This window comes from Melopsittacus undulatus, chromosome 1, assembly GCF_012275295.1.
Source record: "Melopsittacus undulatus isolate bMelUnd1 chromosome 1, bMelUnd1.mat.Z, whole genome shotgun sequence".
Classification (NCBI taxonomy): Eukaryota; Metazoa; Chordata; class Aves; order Psittaciformes; family Psittaculidae; genus Melopsittacus; species Melopsittacus undulatus.
Genome location: NC_047527.1, coordinates 112,400,784 through 112,418,391, shown reverse-complemented (window position 1 = coordinate 112,418,391; position 17,608 = coordinate 112,400,784). Strand labels below are relative to the sequence as shown.

The 17,608-nt window shown below is 40.1% G+C and overlaps 1 protein-coding gene and 1 long non-coding RNA gene across 3 annotated transcripts in view; one reads left to right on the top strand and one right to left on the bottom strand.

Moving 5' to 3' along the window:
• The window catches only part of KIF5B (kinesin family member 5B), a 32,585-nt gene extending 23,189 nt beyond the window's left edge, over positions 1-9,396 (bottom strand). The window contains exon 1 of one of the 2 annotated variants that reach the window (XM_031052439.2): positions 9,025-9,396. In XM_031052439.2, the coding sequence (XP_030908299.1) occupies positions 9,025-9,150 (126 nt within the window). In that variant the 5' untranslated portion in view covers positions 9,151-9,396. The remainder of the gene's footprint in view (positions 1-9,024) is intronic. The other variant, XM_005153005.3, reaches the window with a different exon arrangement.
• Positions 9,397-12,276: 2,880 nt separating this feature from the next.
• Positions 12,277-17,608, top strand: part of LOC115947126 (uncharacterized) — a 34,411-nt gene continuing 29,079 nt past the window's right edge. Inside the window, exon 1 of the long non-coding RNA XR_004081080.2 lies at positions 12,277-12,515. This is a non-coding gene — a long non-coding RNA (uncharacterized lncRNA). The remainder of the gene's footprint in view (positions 12,516-17,608) is intronic.

Below are 17,608 nucleotides of genomic sequence, written 5' to 3'. Positions count from 1 at the left end.
TTTGTTCATACAGAAGGAGCCTATACTGTCTCAACATGATCTTTTGTTTTATTTTAAGCACCTGAAGACTGTAGCAAGGAAATCAGCTTATACAGTGTTGCCTAAATCTTCACATGCTTGCCTATAAGCAAGGTCTTAAATATATTTGCTTTCAAAGTGTTACCTAAATAGTTCTCCAAAACTACTCTGCCACATGACCTCAATTTACTTGATTTACATGGCAAGCCAGTGCCTAGTAAATCTGTACATCTGAGAATCTGTTTTTCTCTTCTACTCTAGCAGCAGGTTTACTCTGGTCAACCCAAATTATTAAAACCAGCTCATACTACATCACATAGACTATCTTGGTAACACTTGTTAAAAACCTTGAACCAAGAAAAAACATTCAGATCATCTTGAGTCAGCACAAGAATTATTTTCCCATACATGATATGCTTAAAATAAAGCTCCATGAGCAGAAGGAAAAGGCCACTTTGGAAGAAGAGAATCATAGAATAGTTAGGGTTGGAAAGGACCTTAAGATCATCTACTTCCAACCCCCCCTGCCATGGGCAGGGACACCTCACATTAAACCATATCACCCCAGGCTTCATCCAACCTGGCCTTGAACACTGCCAGGGATGTACCCTTCATGTAAGACTCATTCTGGAGACACTGTAAGAGAATGCTCTGATGTAGCTTTTGTCAGGAACGCTGGATTCAGCTTTGCTTTATAGAAGAGATTTCCATAATGTAGTTAGAATCACAGAACACTTAGGGTTGAAAAGGACCTTAAGATCATCTAGTTCCACCCCCCCTGCCATGGGGAAGGACACCTCCCACTAAACCATGGCACCCAGGGCTCTGTTCAACCCAGCCTTGAACGCTGCCAGCAATGGAGCATTCACAACCTCCCTGGGCAACCACTCTCACAGTAAAAATCTTCTTCGTTATATCTAATCGAAATTTCCCCTGTTTAAGTTTGAACCTGTTGCCCTTGTCCTGTTGCTACAGTCCTTAATGAAGAGTCCCTCCCCAGCATCCTTATAGACCCCTTTCAGATACTGAAAGGCTGCTATGAGGTCTCCACACAGCCTTCTCCAGGCTGGACATACCCAACCTTTTCAGCCTATCTTCATACAGGAGGTGCTCCAGTACCCTAAACACCTTCATGGCCTTCCTCTGAACAGTTCCATATCCTTTTTATGTTGAGGACATCAGAACTGTAAACAATATCCAAGTGAGGTATCACAAGAGCAGAATAGAGGGGCAGGATTACCTCCTTTGACCTGCTGGTCATGCTCTTTTTGATGCAGGCCAGAATAGTTCTAAGCAGCTGACCATCCATTAGGATATGAATTATTATGGTCATCTTATGAAGTTCAAATTTTTGTAGCATTTTCAGAGCTTGATTTAGTAGGTAGGCAAGCAGATAGGCAAAGTTTACAGAGAACCTAGGTCAGTTACCATTGCTAAACTCACTGCAACTGTTAAGTGCTCTATTTTGCCTAAATTTAATTCATTATCATTCTCCCTCAAGGATATTCTGGAACTGCCTCTCTGGCAAAGAAGCAAATATAGTTTCCATCTTTCATCCACCCACGACATTCCCTTCCCCAGTCTGACCTTCCATTGGTCTTTTAATAATGTCTAGTGTAACACAGAAGAAAGCTTTTTAGATTCAACACATATCTATCTGCTGAGAGGGCTTGAATTCAGGTGGATGAACTCCCTCCTGGAAAAAAATAATTACAGCATTCACTGTGTAAACACACTCAAGAAACCACAAGACTCAGTAGGCAGAAACTACCCCTAAGGTGCTGAAGTTTGACAGAATGCTTGTTTCAGAGCAGGGAAATCACAAGCCTTCTTGATTACTCATGTTAGCTTCAAATACACCTCAAATTACTATGCTCTACAGGTAGAACTGAAGCCATCACATACACTAGGAGACAACTAATAAGTCCAAGTAAACCTCAGGTAAGGAAATGAAGACTGAAAACATGTTACATAAAAAGGTGATTCTAGAAAAGATAACACTAGCTATATATTTTCTTTCTCACTAGCAACTGGAGTTCCAAAAAGCCTCCAACTTCAGATACCAACCAGCTATGCTACATTTACTTTTCTATATCACTAAATATTAATCAGATCTGTTTCATGCTTGAGTGCATATTTACATGCACTGAAATAATGCCATTTTGGAGGATCATATTTACCATTACACATTGGAAAAATACAGCAAGAAAGCAAGTGTTCAAAGTCACAGCAAATAATCTCTGGAGCATTAGCAGTCTGTGTGTTTATACTTGCAAGACTTAGATCTTCTCCAAATTATTGTTTCAGATGACAATTATTCCAATTCAATTGATTTTTGAAGACTTAGGGAAAGTTCTTGGATACACTCTTATGACAGTCTATGCAGCAAGTATTAACAATACTATTTCTCACAGATCAACATATCTGATCTTTGCTGTTACCAACAGAAAAGTACATTAAAATACACACTTTATTTTGCATCATGTATGTGTCTGAATGTGTGGATATATATACATACATTGTTTTGTATTTATTATTACTACAGAATATTTCTGACGCCAGACAGCAGATTTTTTTATTTACTTCTACAAAATCCAACTTAATAAATAAAACAATTATTCAAGCCTAGTTTCTGGTAGAGCAGTTTCTAAAGAACTGTAGGGTCAGCCTGCACCAGCCTGCAATCTGCAGGTATTTGCAGCAGGTTCTCAAAAAGCTTTCCTCCTCCAAAGTGTGAAACACTGTTTAGAGGATTCGCGTTTCTTTTTCTTCTGCCAAGCAAAGCTTGACCAAATTGAACTGCTCTTCTTTATCTGTGTTAAAGGAAAATTGTTTACTAATTTGAGAATAATCCATAAACAAAGAATACTTGTAGACTACCTACTTGCCATTCGCCATTTAATTGTCTTCATGAGAGAAAAGAGCCAAATTACAGTATCGCATATAATTATAGTCTCTCCCATTTTATAAAATGTTAATATAAAGAACAGCACATATGAAGAATGCTCTGGACTAGTAAGAACAGAAAACCAAGCTGCAAGGCCTTCACTCATATAGTAATGCCTTTAATTGATTTTGTTTATTTATACAGTGAAAGCAGCTAGGCACATGACAAATTCCAATTTCCCTCAAGCTAACAATTGCTATCAACACACCCACAAAATGCAGTAATTCTGGCCAATGAATGCTCAGAGAGGTCATGTTTACACCAATTGTCACTTCCCCATCCCTTGCAGGTGGAAAGTAGAATATTTGTTTACACGTCCTTTTGCTTATACCTTCTTAGATGAAGCCACAATACAATTTCAAAGCACTCAAAAACCCGATTATGTATCTCCCTCCGATCCAAGGTCACAGTTCATTTATCACACCTATGAAAACCCACATTAGAGACATGTCCCTGCTCCATCATCACTGAATCAGTAGGTTTAGCCAAGCAGGTTCCAAGATAATTATGTTTTAAGAATACAGGTTACTCCCACTCAGGATGGTTTCACATCTTTGACATCTGACATACAACATCTATGTCTCACCACTTCTTTTTACAGTCTACTTTCTGCTGTAAACAAAGCTAGAACAGTATTACACAGATTACCCTGCCCTAGAAATCATCTTGTTACCTTTAAGAGATTACTCAAGAAAGATTAAAGCATCAGATATTTTTTCTATATCAGATGCCTTTTCTTCCCCAAGTAGTAAACAATGAGATACTATGAACTGAAAATACAAAAGGTCCAAGTAACATTACCACAGGGTGTTCATGACAGTGGTAGCAACAGTGTCACTACTGTGATGCTGCTCTAACACATCCAGAAGTTTTCTGCATTGCTCAAATCTTAATGACAATTTAACACACATGACATAAGCAACACAAAATATCAAATGAACAAGCAGAACCTGTCTTCCTCTCTCTGAACAGAGAATATTCAACATTTACATTCACTCCTTGAGTAGCCAGTAACCAACTGCAAGACAGTTTCAGCTCCTACACTTGCTTGTACTGAAGTGATATGATCCCACAGCAAAAACTGCAACCATTCTCTCAGCCCTCAAAAAATTATATTTGCCAACATGATTTCTCAGTAGTTAAAACTGAATCTTAATGAAGCGTTTAAGTTCAAGAACACAGTACCACAGTTAACTTGAAGACTAGCTACCAGTTATCCTTATATAAAAGGATGCTCAATTCATCTAAATTATACAAGAACTGGAGCATGCATGCATGAGTTTCTTCATGAAAGTTAGGTTTTGTACAGTACGTTCAATGACCTCTACACAAAAAATCTGTGATGAAAACTAGACTTAAATACTACTTCAGAAGTCCAAGAAACACTTAAGGTTATTTCCACAGAAATTATTTATTTATTTTACTGTTATAAGTTTCCATAAGCTACAAGAATTGGTTATCTCTATTATTACCTACATTCTCCTTATTTTTTATGCATTAATATCTGCAGCAAAAGGCAGTAATGAAAATTTACTTGAAAAATCAGTAGTGTATTTTAATGCCACAATATACCCAGATGCTCTTTGCTATTTATTGCTAGAATGGACAGTTAAAACACTGTTACACCACCCAAGTTAGATTATTCTTGGTGAGAGGTTGAAGTAGTAAGTAATGAGCTTATCTTCCCCTAAAGTTCTGCATCTTTGTTAAAGAGCATTCTTCCTATCAGCATGAACTATGTTAAAAGAAAAATTGCACACTAATCAATCTCTGGAAAGTATTACGTCAAATACTTGACTCAGTTCTTCCTATTACTAAGCTAAGGTACTGCTGCTTTGACACACCTAATGGAGTCCAACACCGTGAATGCGTGAAAAGGCACTCTTCCAAATTAGTATTTTTAGGATAATGAAAACAAATTTTCTTCTTGTCCTATCTCTACACATACAAAACTGTAGCCAATGCAGAATGCAGCTCTTTCTGTCCTATTTTTTCTGTGAGAATACTGCAACTCCTGTATCAACTTTTGCAGCAGTTATTTACTGTTACAGAAACCATGCAATTTTATAAAAAACAAACAAAAAATGTGACTAGAAACTCAATTTCCAGCATCAAAACAAGAGTGTAATTTTGGAACAAAAGTTTCAGCCAAGATTTACTTACTTACTAAATTTCTTCTAAAGAGAAAAGCAAGCACTGCTGGCATAAAAATTGTCAGTGAATTTTAGACAAAAGCAAAATATGATTGAGGTGCTTCTAAGTGGCACAGCAGTCAAGGAGTACAGTTTTCCCTTTACACATTACCGTAAACTAGAATAGCTGCTTTCTTTTAAATCATTTTATGAGTATTACCTGTAAAATGTCTCTATTATCTATCATATCATGGGATGAAGTAAAATAAGAGTAACACTGTAGGAATACTATTGTTTCAGCTACAGACTACAATTTCTGATGCATGCTTCAAATCCCACTGTAGCCATGAAGCATTTTCCTTTGTGTTTCTGATTTTTAAAGTGCTTTTCTTCACTAGCAAGTAATACCTAAAGTTGTTTTAAGAGTGCACCTTGCTTCTTGCATTCATACAGTCCAGCACAGCCTGTCAGCAACACAGTTGAATTAGGTTTTCCTTTTCAATATCTTGCTGCCAAAAGTTGCATTAACAAGTGATCTTCATTAAAAAAAAAAAAAACCCAAAACAAACTCTAAACCAATATGAAAATAGAAACAGGTAGCCACAATTTTCTCTTCAAAGCCATAAAACTAAGGAATATACTATGATAACTACAATAAAGACTCGGACAACAGCAGAATACTGCCAATTTGTGTGAATGCCCATAATACCTCACCACTTCAGTCATGTAATAGTACTGTTCAGAGTTGAGGCTTCAGCCCAGAGTCCTTGAGTGCCACTGTATTCAGTTATCTACCTCAACTTCTGGACAGTTTTAAAATGAGGAAGACTAGGTATAGGAATGTCTTTAAGAAAGAAGTATAGAGATGTCATGCAGAATTATAAAGCTACTCAATTACAAGTAGGTTTATATCTGAAAAAAAAGGACATATATATATTATAAGCTTTCTATTCTTCCCTGTTTCATCTTTTGCAAAAGCCTGAAACCGATAAGCAAACTGCTACTAATTTTTGTAAATAGGTACATTTATAACATTTAACATAAAAGCCATGTACTCATAACAAGTCATCCTATTATCTGTTTTAGTAATTCCCTTATTTTTATTTGACAGGAAGAACCATTAGGGAAAAAAATTAAATATTAAACTGGAAAGAAGCTACCATTAATTAATATTTTAAAAGCTCTTTACAAGTTAAAAAAGTTTTGCCCTGAGGAAGGACAATACATTTTCAGAGTCTTTAAAACAGACCAGCACTATACATCCCCTCAAATTGCTGTTCTATACTAGCTACAATTAAAACAAGTATTTTCTCTAACACAAAACGACTCACTTGTCCAGAAAGACAATCATGCCAGTGACTCCTCCTACACAAGAGACAGGAAAAGAAGGGAGGACAGACAGCTTAGAGATGACAGGGGAGTCAAGGAAGAAGGAGGGTTTGGTTACAGTCATTGACTTCCCTTCCCACCCTCCTCCACAGAGGAGTCAAATTTGCAGTCTGGTATAAGCCCTGCTTCCACCCTCTCCCAGTTTTCACGTATCTACCATTACAGGCAACTCCCAAGTATTATTAAGGACGCCTTCACTGTTTCAGCACAGATCCAGGTACACAGAAAGGGTGTGAGTCTTGCAGGCAGCTGAGGAAACCAGCTATAAAAAAAAGTGCCTCCATTACTGTTCAACAGGCAGCCAGTATGACATGCAGCAATAGAGGCAGAAATGAAAAACCTGAAAGAAACCGAACACACAGCTTACTGGGGAATGTTTTTAGAAACTGTTTAATGAGACAGGCTGTTTCTGCTTCTATCCTCCCTCGGACAATTCTACAACACAGACACATTCACACAAACACATGAGGTGGCTGGCTACAGCCTCAGGTTGAAAGGTCCACAACTTTGGAAAAACTCAGGTTGTTAAACATAAAAATGGAAAAAAAACCCTGAAAACAAGCAAACCCGAACAACCAAACCCAAAGCCAACAACAAAGAAACCCAACCATCAAGTTAAAGTAATTGTCTCAACAGTTTTAGAGAAGTCATAACACTGAGAACATTGATCTGGTCATATACCTATCATTATAAAAACAAAGATCACAGAACATCAATCCTTTGTTAAGATTTTGTGAAACAGAACACAACTACTGCCACTGCTACCCAATATAATTTCTGGGGCCATTTTTCCCAAAGCCAGATACAGCAAGTCCTGAACCTAAGGACTTTTTGTTGTCATTTCTACCAATGCAGAAAACACCCAAGTACAGTTGTAACAGTAAATATTAACCCCAAGCCCTCCATAATCCCACAGGAGCATGCCATCAGACTGTCATATTCAGACATGGCACCACCTCAGCTCAATTTACATTTTAGATATTTTTAAGTGTACTTAATAAGCAGTTAAATAATGTAAGGTTTTTTTTAGACTAGAATTAATGAAAGATGATGTGAAAAAATTGTTTTTAGAAAGTCAGAACACATCAAGTTTCTAAACTTAACTGTGGATTTTAAACAGAATACACAGAATCATAATGAATGGGTATTCACTGATGGAAACGAGATCATTTGTTCTGGTTAAATTTTCCATGTTCCAGACTTGGCTCCTTACTCTGAGAAGTTTACCTGTACAACCTCAGAAAGAAGATACGCACTCCAAAACACTCACTTGCCAGATGAAATAAACCCAAATTACCTCATTTCACAAGCATGCTATCATTCTTGCAGCTCCAGACTAATGGAATCCCACATTTTATTGACAAAGTCAGCTGAATTACGGACTAGAGCACCAGTATTTAGTAAGTCACACTAAAAAAAGTATTTTATTTAATCACCTCAACTTCAGATACTGTGTGAAAAAGCTCTTATTGGTAGCCTCAAGAAACAATATAAAAAACAAAACTTGAAGATATATAACTGACATCTAAGTTACTTTCAGCAATGCAGAACCACCACTGACTCTAGAAAGAAAAGTATTTACATTAAAACAAATTAGAAGTCATCAAGAATAAAACAAACACTGGGAATGAAGTGTGCTTGTACAATACAGACAAAACCAGTCAATAAACTACTGCAATTTTATATTCCAGCTCCACTTTGTAGCTAAATATGAAACACTGAACAAAAAGGAAAGGATTATCTTATCCTGTAGCATACAGATTGTTTTGTAATAGGCCTCATACTTTGCAAGGTGACTTCGGTTAAAATACATTTATAAACATGTAATAAGCCAAACTGACTGTTTATTCTTACTGAAAACAAAGTTATTAGCCCAAGACTGATTTACAGATCACAAGCACCATTGAACAGAAGCCTGCACTACAGTTCTGCGGTTTCGTCCCAAAAAACTCTCTGTAGCCAATTACTTCGATGGTAGCCCCAGCGCAGGCATTTTGAGCCTGTATTTATGCGGTCAAACCCATCACCGCCAACACCAGAGACAACCCAGCCGGGGAACACACTGCAGGGCTCGGCTGTTACTCTCCACCTCGCAATTCACGCGTCTTCTGCGGGCACACTGAAACGTGCCCTGTGGCTCGGGCTCGGCACCGAAACCTCACGCTTCGCCGCAAGTCGCAAGCCTTCCGCTAGAGCCTTTGTCAGAGGTTTCCTGATCTGATACTTCTGACATGCCCCCACAACCCAAAGCCTATTGCCCGGGGACCTCTGCCCCCACCGGCTCCGAGCTCTTTGCCCCATCCAGGCTGTCCGGCCTCATCCACAGCTCTGCCTGCCCTCCTTCCCTTCCCCCTCAGCCCACTCCAAAAAGGCCACCCCTCTTCCCGCGGCGTCCCCGCCCGCGGGGGCTCCCGATAGCCTCAGCCCTGCCCTCTCTCCTCACACCGCACCCATCCCCGCAGTATCTGACCCCGCCGACCCCAGACACCCCCTCCCCCGGCGTTTCCCCCGCCTTTCAGGTCCGGGGCGGCCCCTCACCGCGATGACGACGGTGTCTTCGCCCTGAAACTTGGCAATGTACTTGTCGCCACGGGTCACTTCGGACTCGTTGAGGGGCCTGAAGCGACACATCACTTTGATGTTACACTCCGCCGGGTCCGCCATCTTAGGCCAACGCCGCCTCCGGGGCGCTCAGCTCCGCCACCACCCGCTGCCGCCTCTACACCGCCCGCTCCGGGGGTCTCAAAAACCGCCGTTGCCGGGAAGCCTGCGTCCGCCGAAGCAGGAGGGAAAAGGGAAGGGCTGCTTCCTGGCCACCGCCGCCGCCTCCCGCTCTCACTTCCTCCCCAATATGGCAGCCATGGCGGCGCCTGCAAGCCGGCAAGTCCCGGCCCTCTCTCACCCGGCAGAGGCGGCGCGGACGGCGGGACAGGGGGGATGACGTCATCCGCTGCAGCTCCCAGGCCCGCCCCCGTCACCGCTAGCACAGGGACTGCACAGCGCAAGCGCGCGATGGCTGCCACTGACCCGGGGGGCAGAGCTTCCCGGGGGCGGGGACTCCCGGGACAGGGGGCGGTGCGATGGGGGTTTCCGGGGATACCTGCCGCGGAATGGGGAGCGGAGCTGGCGATATAGGGTGGTGGGCTGGCGGCCGTGTAGTTGGTGTTACCGTCAGCCGCGGTGCTGCGAGCAGGGGTGAAACCTTGCCCAGCCGCCTTGGGGGGAGCGGAACTAGCGAGCACTGCTGTAGCTCTGACGGGGCGGGGGGGGGCTACCGCCCCGGGGGGGGGGTTTCATCGGCCTTGGTACGGGCGGGGGTAGCGACACGGGCCTGCCGCCAGCTGCACAGGCCCAGTTAGAGCCCGGGTTTGTAAGTGCGCCTAGAAAAGGAGAGGCCGGCTCTGAGGTAAAGGCGTAAAGCGGACAGTTGAGATAGAAAATTACGCTATTTCTTTTTGCTGAGCTTTGAGGTTTTTTTCCACTTCCGTGAGGTGTTCGCAGGCATCAGGGAACTGGGAATGGTTCCTGAATTGCTCGCGAGCCTTGTCGCACGTACCTGGGAAGCAGGCAGTGTTCTTTGGGGGAGGGGGTCAGGGACATTCCAGGTCACAGTTTTGGGTGTCACGTGGGTTACAGGTCCTCTCGTCACCTTCTCATCCCCATCTAAATAAAGAATTTGCTGAGTTGTCTTTTTCTGTTTTAAAGCTGAGATTATTGCAAGTTTTTTTATTCATTACAGGGGGGTTGAGTTATGGGCAATCAAAACTAATGGACTGTTATCTAGACAAAAAAACACTAGGTACAGCAGGGATTCTCAAGAACCATGATCAGGGGTTTACAACTGTACCTCTTGCGTCCAGGTTTGAACTTTCAGACCAGGACGAGTACAAACTGACAGCTTGGCTGAGTCTGCTTCCTGACAGAAATCATGATTTGTACTGGAAAATTTTCAAATAGCCTTGAAGTAAAAAAAGAGGGAGCCTTCCTCTTTAATGAGTAAATTTTAGTAGGCCAGAATAACTTGGAGTAACAACGTCCTTCCCTTAAAAATACTCTCTTTTTCATTAAAAAAAGGGGGGAAAGATTGTGAGTTTTAACAGGGACCATCTCAAATCAGGCATCCTTGCATTTTCTAGACCTTCCTTGGTTTAGGGATTTCAGTGATGTGTTTTCACTTAGGGTAGGCGTGTGAGGTGAGCACTGCTTCAGACTTCCATGACTGAATATGACCTAATGTAGTTTCATAGAATCATAGAATAGTTAGGGTTCAAAAGGACCTTAAGATCATCTATTTCCAACCCCCTGCCGTGGGCAGGGACACCTCACACTAAACCATATCACCCAGGGCTTCATCCAACCTGGTCTTGAACACTGCCAGGGATGGAGCATTCACAGCCTCCCTGGGCAACCCATTCCAGTACCTCGCCAACCTAACAGTAAAGAATTTCTTCCTTATATCCAGTCTAAACCTCTGCTGTTCTAAGTTTCAACCCCTTGTCCTATCACTACAGTCCCTAATGAAGAGGCCCTCACCAGCATCCCTGTAGGCCCCCTTCAGATACTGGGAGGCTGCTATGAGGTCTCCATGCAACAGCCCCAACTTTCTCAGCCTGTCTTCATATGGGAGGTGCTCCAGTCCCCTGATCATCCTCATGGCCCTCCTCTGGAGTTGCTCCAACAGTTCTATGTCCTTTTTATGTTGAGGACACCAGGACTGCACACAATACTCCAAGTGAGGTCTCACCTCTGCATCTTTTTTTTCACACAGTAGTAGGAAAAATGTTTTAGTGCTTCATGTAACTTAAGAGGTAAGCTAGGTGTTCTCAATTAGGTTCATGTTGTAGCATGTGTATTTTTCTGCTGTGATTAAAAATTCAGCAGGGCTGTGCTGTCTTATACAGGGCAGCACCAGTTACACTTCCCCACCTAGCTGTCTAGTAAAGCCAAGAATCATACTCAGTCTGCAGAAGGTGTAGTGCTGCTCCACTATGTCCAGGATATCATATACATAGACATTTGCTGTAAAGCTCTGCTTGTTTGTATTTTCAATAAAATGTTTTAAACATAATTGTTATTAGCCTTTAAGTCTGAAAGCATTTTTTGTTGTTTGCTGTTTAAGAAATTATTACTTTGTATTGAAGTGAGCAAGAGACATTAATGCATCTAACAACTATTTCTGGGATTATTAGCAAGCTGATGGCTAGGGTTGTTCATATATAGCTGCTGGATTTGGATCCTCACAGATTTCCTCTGATAGGAGGTTATTAGTTTTATGAAAGATGTGTAAATTGTTTCCTACTTTGTCAATAATTTGCTTTTATACGTGAGGAAAAAGAAATGTTTGGTATAAAATGAAAAATTTCATTATTATTACATGTTTCAGGTGCTGAGACATCCTTTGCCCATTGTATTTAAGCTCCTAGTTCTGATTAATCAAAGCGAAGGGGATGTATCATTAGCTACATTTGCTGACAGACGGTAAGTAATGTAAGGACATCTCAGTAGAGGAATAAACATCATAATGACGTGATTCTCAAGAAAAAAGATGCTTGGACTTGCTTACCTGTTCAATGTTTCAGATGTCAGGCAATCCACAAAGACAACACAAACCCATGAGTAGGTAATTACTCATTTTAACTATGTTGAAACAAAAAATGTCAGCATGTATGAGCTATGTAGAAGAAACTGTGCCCTTCAAAGCACTCAGCTCTGTGTGAACTCATAGGAGAACTGTCTGATGGTATCTCTTGTACTGGCTTGGGGAGGCCATGCTAAATGAGCTCTGCTGAACTGAACATACATGCTCTCATATCCGTTTCAGGGGTTCTGTCATGAAGTTTCTCTTCTCTGATCTGCTGTTCAAAATAGCAGCCGTTCTTTCACATGACCTACTTAAAGTCTGACACAACAATGCAGTGTGCTCAAAGAGGACAGTATGTTATCTCTGTTGGCACTAACATATATCAAAATGTCACTCTTGAGTATGTGGTGTCACCTTCTGGAAAATTGCATGGAGACCAAGCATCCTGGTAAGTTTCCATTTCATTGCAGTTAAAGAGCACTCTTTGCCAACTGGGAATATATTTACTGTCTTATGTATTGCTATGTAATGTCTGTAACATGCATTTTTTTGTAATTTAGGGTAAAAGACTATTTAATCTATTGCAATGAGAAAAAATGATACTTTAGTTGTCATAAAAAGTGAATGTTTCTGTTTGGTGTTTGAGCTCAGTATGACTATATAAATCAAATACATTTTCTTTATCAGATAAATAAGTTTGTTGAAGTTTCCCAGTAAAGACCCATGTGTTTTACTAGAAGTGATTTATCTACCAGATTTGTGTTTGTTAATTCGCTAACCATGTTTCCTCCCATTTGTGATCTGTGCAATAAAACTCTAGAAATTCTTTTATGATTTACAGCTCCTTTAGATCTCCAGTCTTTCCCAGCAATAAAAGCATATTTAGCAAAGGAAACTGGGCAAACCTGAGCCTTACAGTGAAGCTATATCTGGATAATGATGTAATTAGCCATCAGAATTGTTCCAGCAGAGTTAAAGCGATCTTGATTTGGTCTTGAAAGAATATTACATATTTGAATAGATCTTTAAAACAGGTGTTTGTGGAGAAGCAAATTAAAGCTGCTTCCTGCTGCCCTTTAAAGAATTAAATTCTGAAATTCATCAGTCGACAGTACTTGTTGACATTTGGTGTTCCTAATGCAAACACAAGTACTCTTCTCATTTTAATTTGCAGTGTGCTGTGGAAATATAACAGATGGCTTCTGAGAATTTAAGGTGCATTCTGGGTCAAATTTATTCCAAATTTGCAAGTCAATTTCTAGGACAAAAGAGTAATTCATCTGCCAGATACTGTGTACAGTACCTCAAACAAAACTCTTCACGGCTTGTAACATACTCCGTCAGTAAAGCTATTAAGATGATTTATGAAGTCTAGCATAATAGCCTGACAAAATTTTGTGTTCAGACAGTTTATTCAAATACAATTTAAAGTCTTTTCATGAACAGACTGCATCTGGTCAACTCAGCTTGAGGAACTCAATAAGTAAACGATTGAGATTAGCAGTTTGGTGGATGGAGTCTAGTGGCCTAAGACATAACTGGGGTCCAACTGGATTGTCTGAAGCTCTTATTCAGTTACAAAGTTCTAAAGCTTGTTTTCACTCTAGCAAACAGTCTGATGTGGAATGTACCTCCTGTCTCAATCAAGTTCAGGCTTTTATATGAAGTAGAAGGGTGAAAACATCCTTTGAGGATGCCTCTGTTGATACATGTTAACCTCTTCTTGACAAAAATTGTGAATCATTCTAAAAATCAGTATTATTTTTACTTTTTAACTAGAAATGAATAAACACAGAAAAACCTTGTTTCTTCCTAATCACCAAGATCACATTGTTTTTAATAGTGTTAGGCTTATTAAAGTCAAAAGAAAGTTCTGGGAATATTATCACATTTTAGATGTTCATTTTGGCTAATTTGTGACAATTCATGCAAATATTTTGTCAGCTCACTACCTGAATTGACTCTGAATGCTTTGAAGAAGGAATGCACTTTTGGACCTTGTTTATATTTTCAACTATTAAAACCACCTGGCATCTGTTGTCTGAGACAGAAAGAAAGTACCCAGTAACTTTGCCTGGAAGTAGCAAAAATATGGATAAGAGATTTACATTTGAAAATACAGCCTTGCTTATTTCTTCACTTGTAAATGGTAGAAAAAGAAAAGGAGACATAAGTCACATTGAGAATATTATGATCAATAATACATCCAAAGATCGTGCTTTCTTTAGAGTGTCAGTCACAGCTCCTCACTGGTATGATGAGTAGATCACCTTGCTTTATTAATCTGCTTTTATGTTCCAAAAAACACCACTCTAATATAATCCAGGTTATGTCATAGTTTACTTGCCTTCCCTTCAGACCCAAGACTCAGAGAGAGAATACAAAGTGAGTTGAATGATAAAAAAGTTTCAAGATATGTATATTATTATCATGTATCTGTACAATACATATTATCTACCAAAATACATTAGTGTCATATATCTTGTGTACTTTAAAGCCCATCACAACGTCTCCAGTGGTCTCATGTAGCTGACTATAAGGGTGTCAGAAATCATATACCATGCCCCATCTTGGATGTGGAGGAACAAATCCCTGGGTCTTTCTGTTCCAGTTTGGGCCGGGTTTTTTTTGTTTGTTTGTTTTTGGTGTTGGTTTGATTTTTTTTGTTTTTCTTTCTCCCCTCCCTCCCCCCAGTCCCATCTTTTCATGTTTCTTCAAAAGCTAAAGCTCAAACGTGTTATTATTTGGTATGGTCTAGTTGATTTCCTAGGGAAAGACCTTAAAAGCTGGCTTCAGCAGATCTAGCATCTTGCCTTCCTTTGTGTTTATTAATTCTTGTGGCTAATCGGCCAAAGTTGTAACACTTTTATTAGCCAATGAAAAGTAAAGGCAGAATCAGCTGCAGATGTGTGGGGTTTGCCTTCCACTGATACAGTCTGAAAAAATTATACCTGGCTACAACTTTTTGTCTAGTTCACACATCAGAAAACATCAAGGTGTATGGCTGTTTAAGGAAATGGTGCTTTTAAGTCACTACACACACACATAGTGATTGTAAAATTCACATTTAAGTGTCATTCTGTTTAGAAAGATGACCATACACAAACTTTTCACTCAGCAAATTTGAAGCATGCTTATACTCAAAATTATGTCTGAAATCTATTGGCAAAATATATTTCATTAATCTCTATAAGCCCTGCAGAAATAATACTGAAGGAGAGGAATTCAAACCATTTTCTAGTTCTTTTATCAACAAAGTTATCTAAAATACAACATTATTGTTGGTGACAGCATATGAGATATGCAGAATGGAGCTGACCTTCAGAACCCAGTTTGAAATTGCTTTGTCCTGTTGAACAGGCAAGAAATTTCTCTGGAAATCGTAAACAAACTATTCATGGGGGGTTAGAGTGTGGGACAACTGTGCTTCAAAATCAACCTTTTATATTAAGTTCCTGCTGACCTCACACAGACTCACCATGCTGACTTCTGTTATTCCCATAAATGGATGTGCCTTGCATGCAGAAAACTTAGTCTTCATTAGCTGGAGAGTTGCCCTAAGTGAAGGGAGTGCGGTAGGGGGTGTGTGTGTGCATGCATACACATGTATTTGTCATAGTGCAATTCATACTGTTTTCTCTGTTGCCTCAGAGTCATATTGTCATCAAGCTCGTTTACCGTGCTGGGTACGGTACAGAGGTTTCATCAGCTCTTTAAGATCTTTAGTAGAAGTCTGTCTTGTTTTTTAATCTGGATGTTTGCCAGATCTTACAACATAGAGTTACTATGTGGGAAAGCAGCAGTTCTTGGTTATTCAGAGGCTTTGGTGCTAAAGTGCTGATTTAGCACACTAAGGAGTACCTGAGTAAAGAAAAGAAAATCGGGTAATGGATGAGACAGGTACCAATCACTTTCTGGCAGCATCTAAAGAACTTTTGTGTTCCTAAGTAAACTTCTATCACATCCATATTTCCATTCATGCAGGTGCTCAGTTTTCAGCTTCTAAGTAGCCCTGCCCTGTCTATCCAGCACTCTAATGGTTTTCCCTGGTATATTGGTTGCTTTCCCATGGTCCAGCAGGCATCTCAAGCAGTTCAAAAAAAGTATAGCTATTCATATAACCTCTCTTGCTCCTTGCTCTAATTAATTATCTCTTCCTTAAGTACCTTCACAGCATTAAAGATCATTTGGTTTGCATTCTGTGGTTTGTATGACCTTGTCGCTGTTTCTTTATCTCTCCTTGCCAATGCTTATGTCTCTTACATCCTCTCTTCTCTGGTACTGATGACAGGAGACTTTTTTTTTTTTCCAGAGTTGCCACAATACTTTCTACTTCATCACTCCAGCTGTCAAAATGTCTGGAAGAAATATTCCTGTCATGATGCCTACCAAAATGGTGAATAATATGGGCAAAGACAAAAGACCTTTGAGAACAATTTCTGAAACCCTTTTTATTTCTGTTATTAAGACAAGGATTAATCTTCAAAGCTGTTCATCCTTTTGCCCACAGTACTTCTAAGTTGTTTTTCTTCACTGGACATCAATAACCTTGTTGTTTTCATAAATTTTTTTGAGAACATTATATATAAAATATTGCCAGATATAAAGAGAAAAAATGGAACAGTGGAACTGAAATTGTCTTTGTGATTCCCACGCCTCTCAAATAACTGCATTCTGAGTGTCCACATACACCTCTTCCAGAAACATTAGTATCATCATTCCTGGCAGAGAATGCTTCCTTCCTTGGTTACAGCTGTGAAGACAGGGCTTACACTTAGATGGAAAAATATGGAAATGGATTCCTTGGTTGGTATAGCCTCCATTTTTGGAATCCCCCAAAAGCATTAGGCTTGCCACCAAATATAGGTTGGTTCCCACCAGCTATAAGGGAAGGAAACATAATGAAGTTTTCATTAAGGTTTATGTCCTTTAAATGGGAAACGGTGCCCCTTGTAGTAGCTGAAACTTATATACCATAATGTGAGCAAAATCAGTATTTTCTATGTGCCCTTTGTGCTGGCCAAGCATTTAACAGACAGCACACATGGCTGATAGTTCTCTCCATTCCGCTGCATACAGTTAAGTGATGTAGGATTAAAAGTTTACTTTACTCTGAAGAGTATGTGAAGGTTAGGATAGAGAAAGAAGGCTGGGAGCAGAGAGGGAGGAAGCTGAAGTACGTGGTTCATTGGCCATTGCAACCTTGCAGATCAGCTTGTAAAAGGTTATTAAAGCCACTGTAGATTTGAAGCCTTGTGTGACCTTTAGTTTCTGTTACCCACCAGACCTCTACCTGGTTGTGGCTTAGCAGGATAATTAGTCTGCGTGGAGCTTGCACTGTCACATTGTAGTCACTGGGGGTATCAAAGTTAGTTGCTCCTCACATACTTCAGATGTATATATATGCTTACTCAAAATATGCAGCACAGCACACATGAACACTGGGTTTGTAGCCTGTTCAGAAATTAAAGTCTTACAGTGAGATTTTCATTTGCATAAGAAATTATTTTTTTTCCTTCAAGTACTGATGTCTTGTGTTGA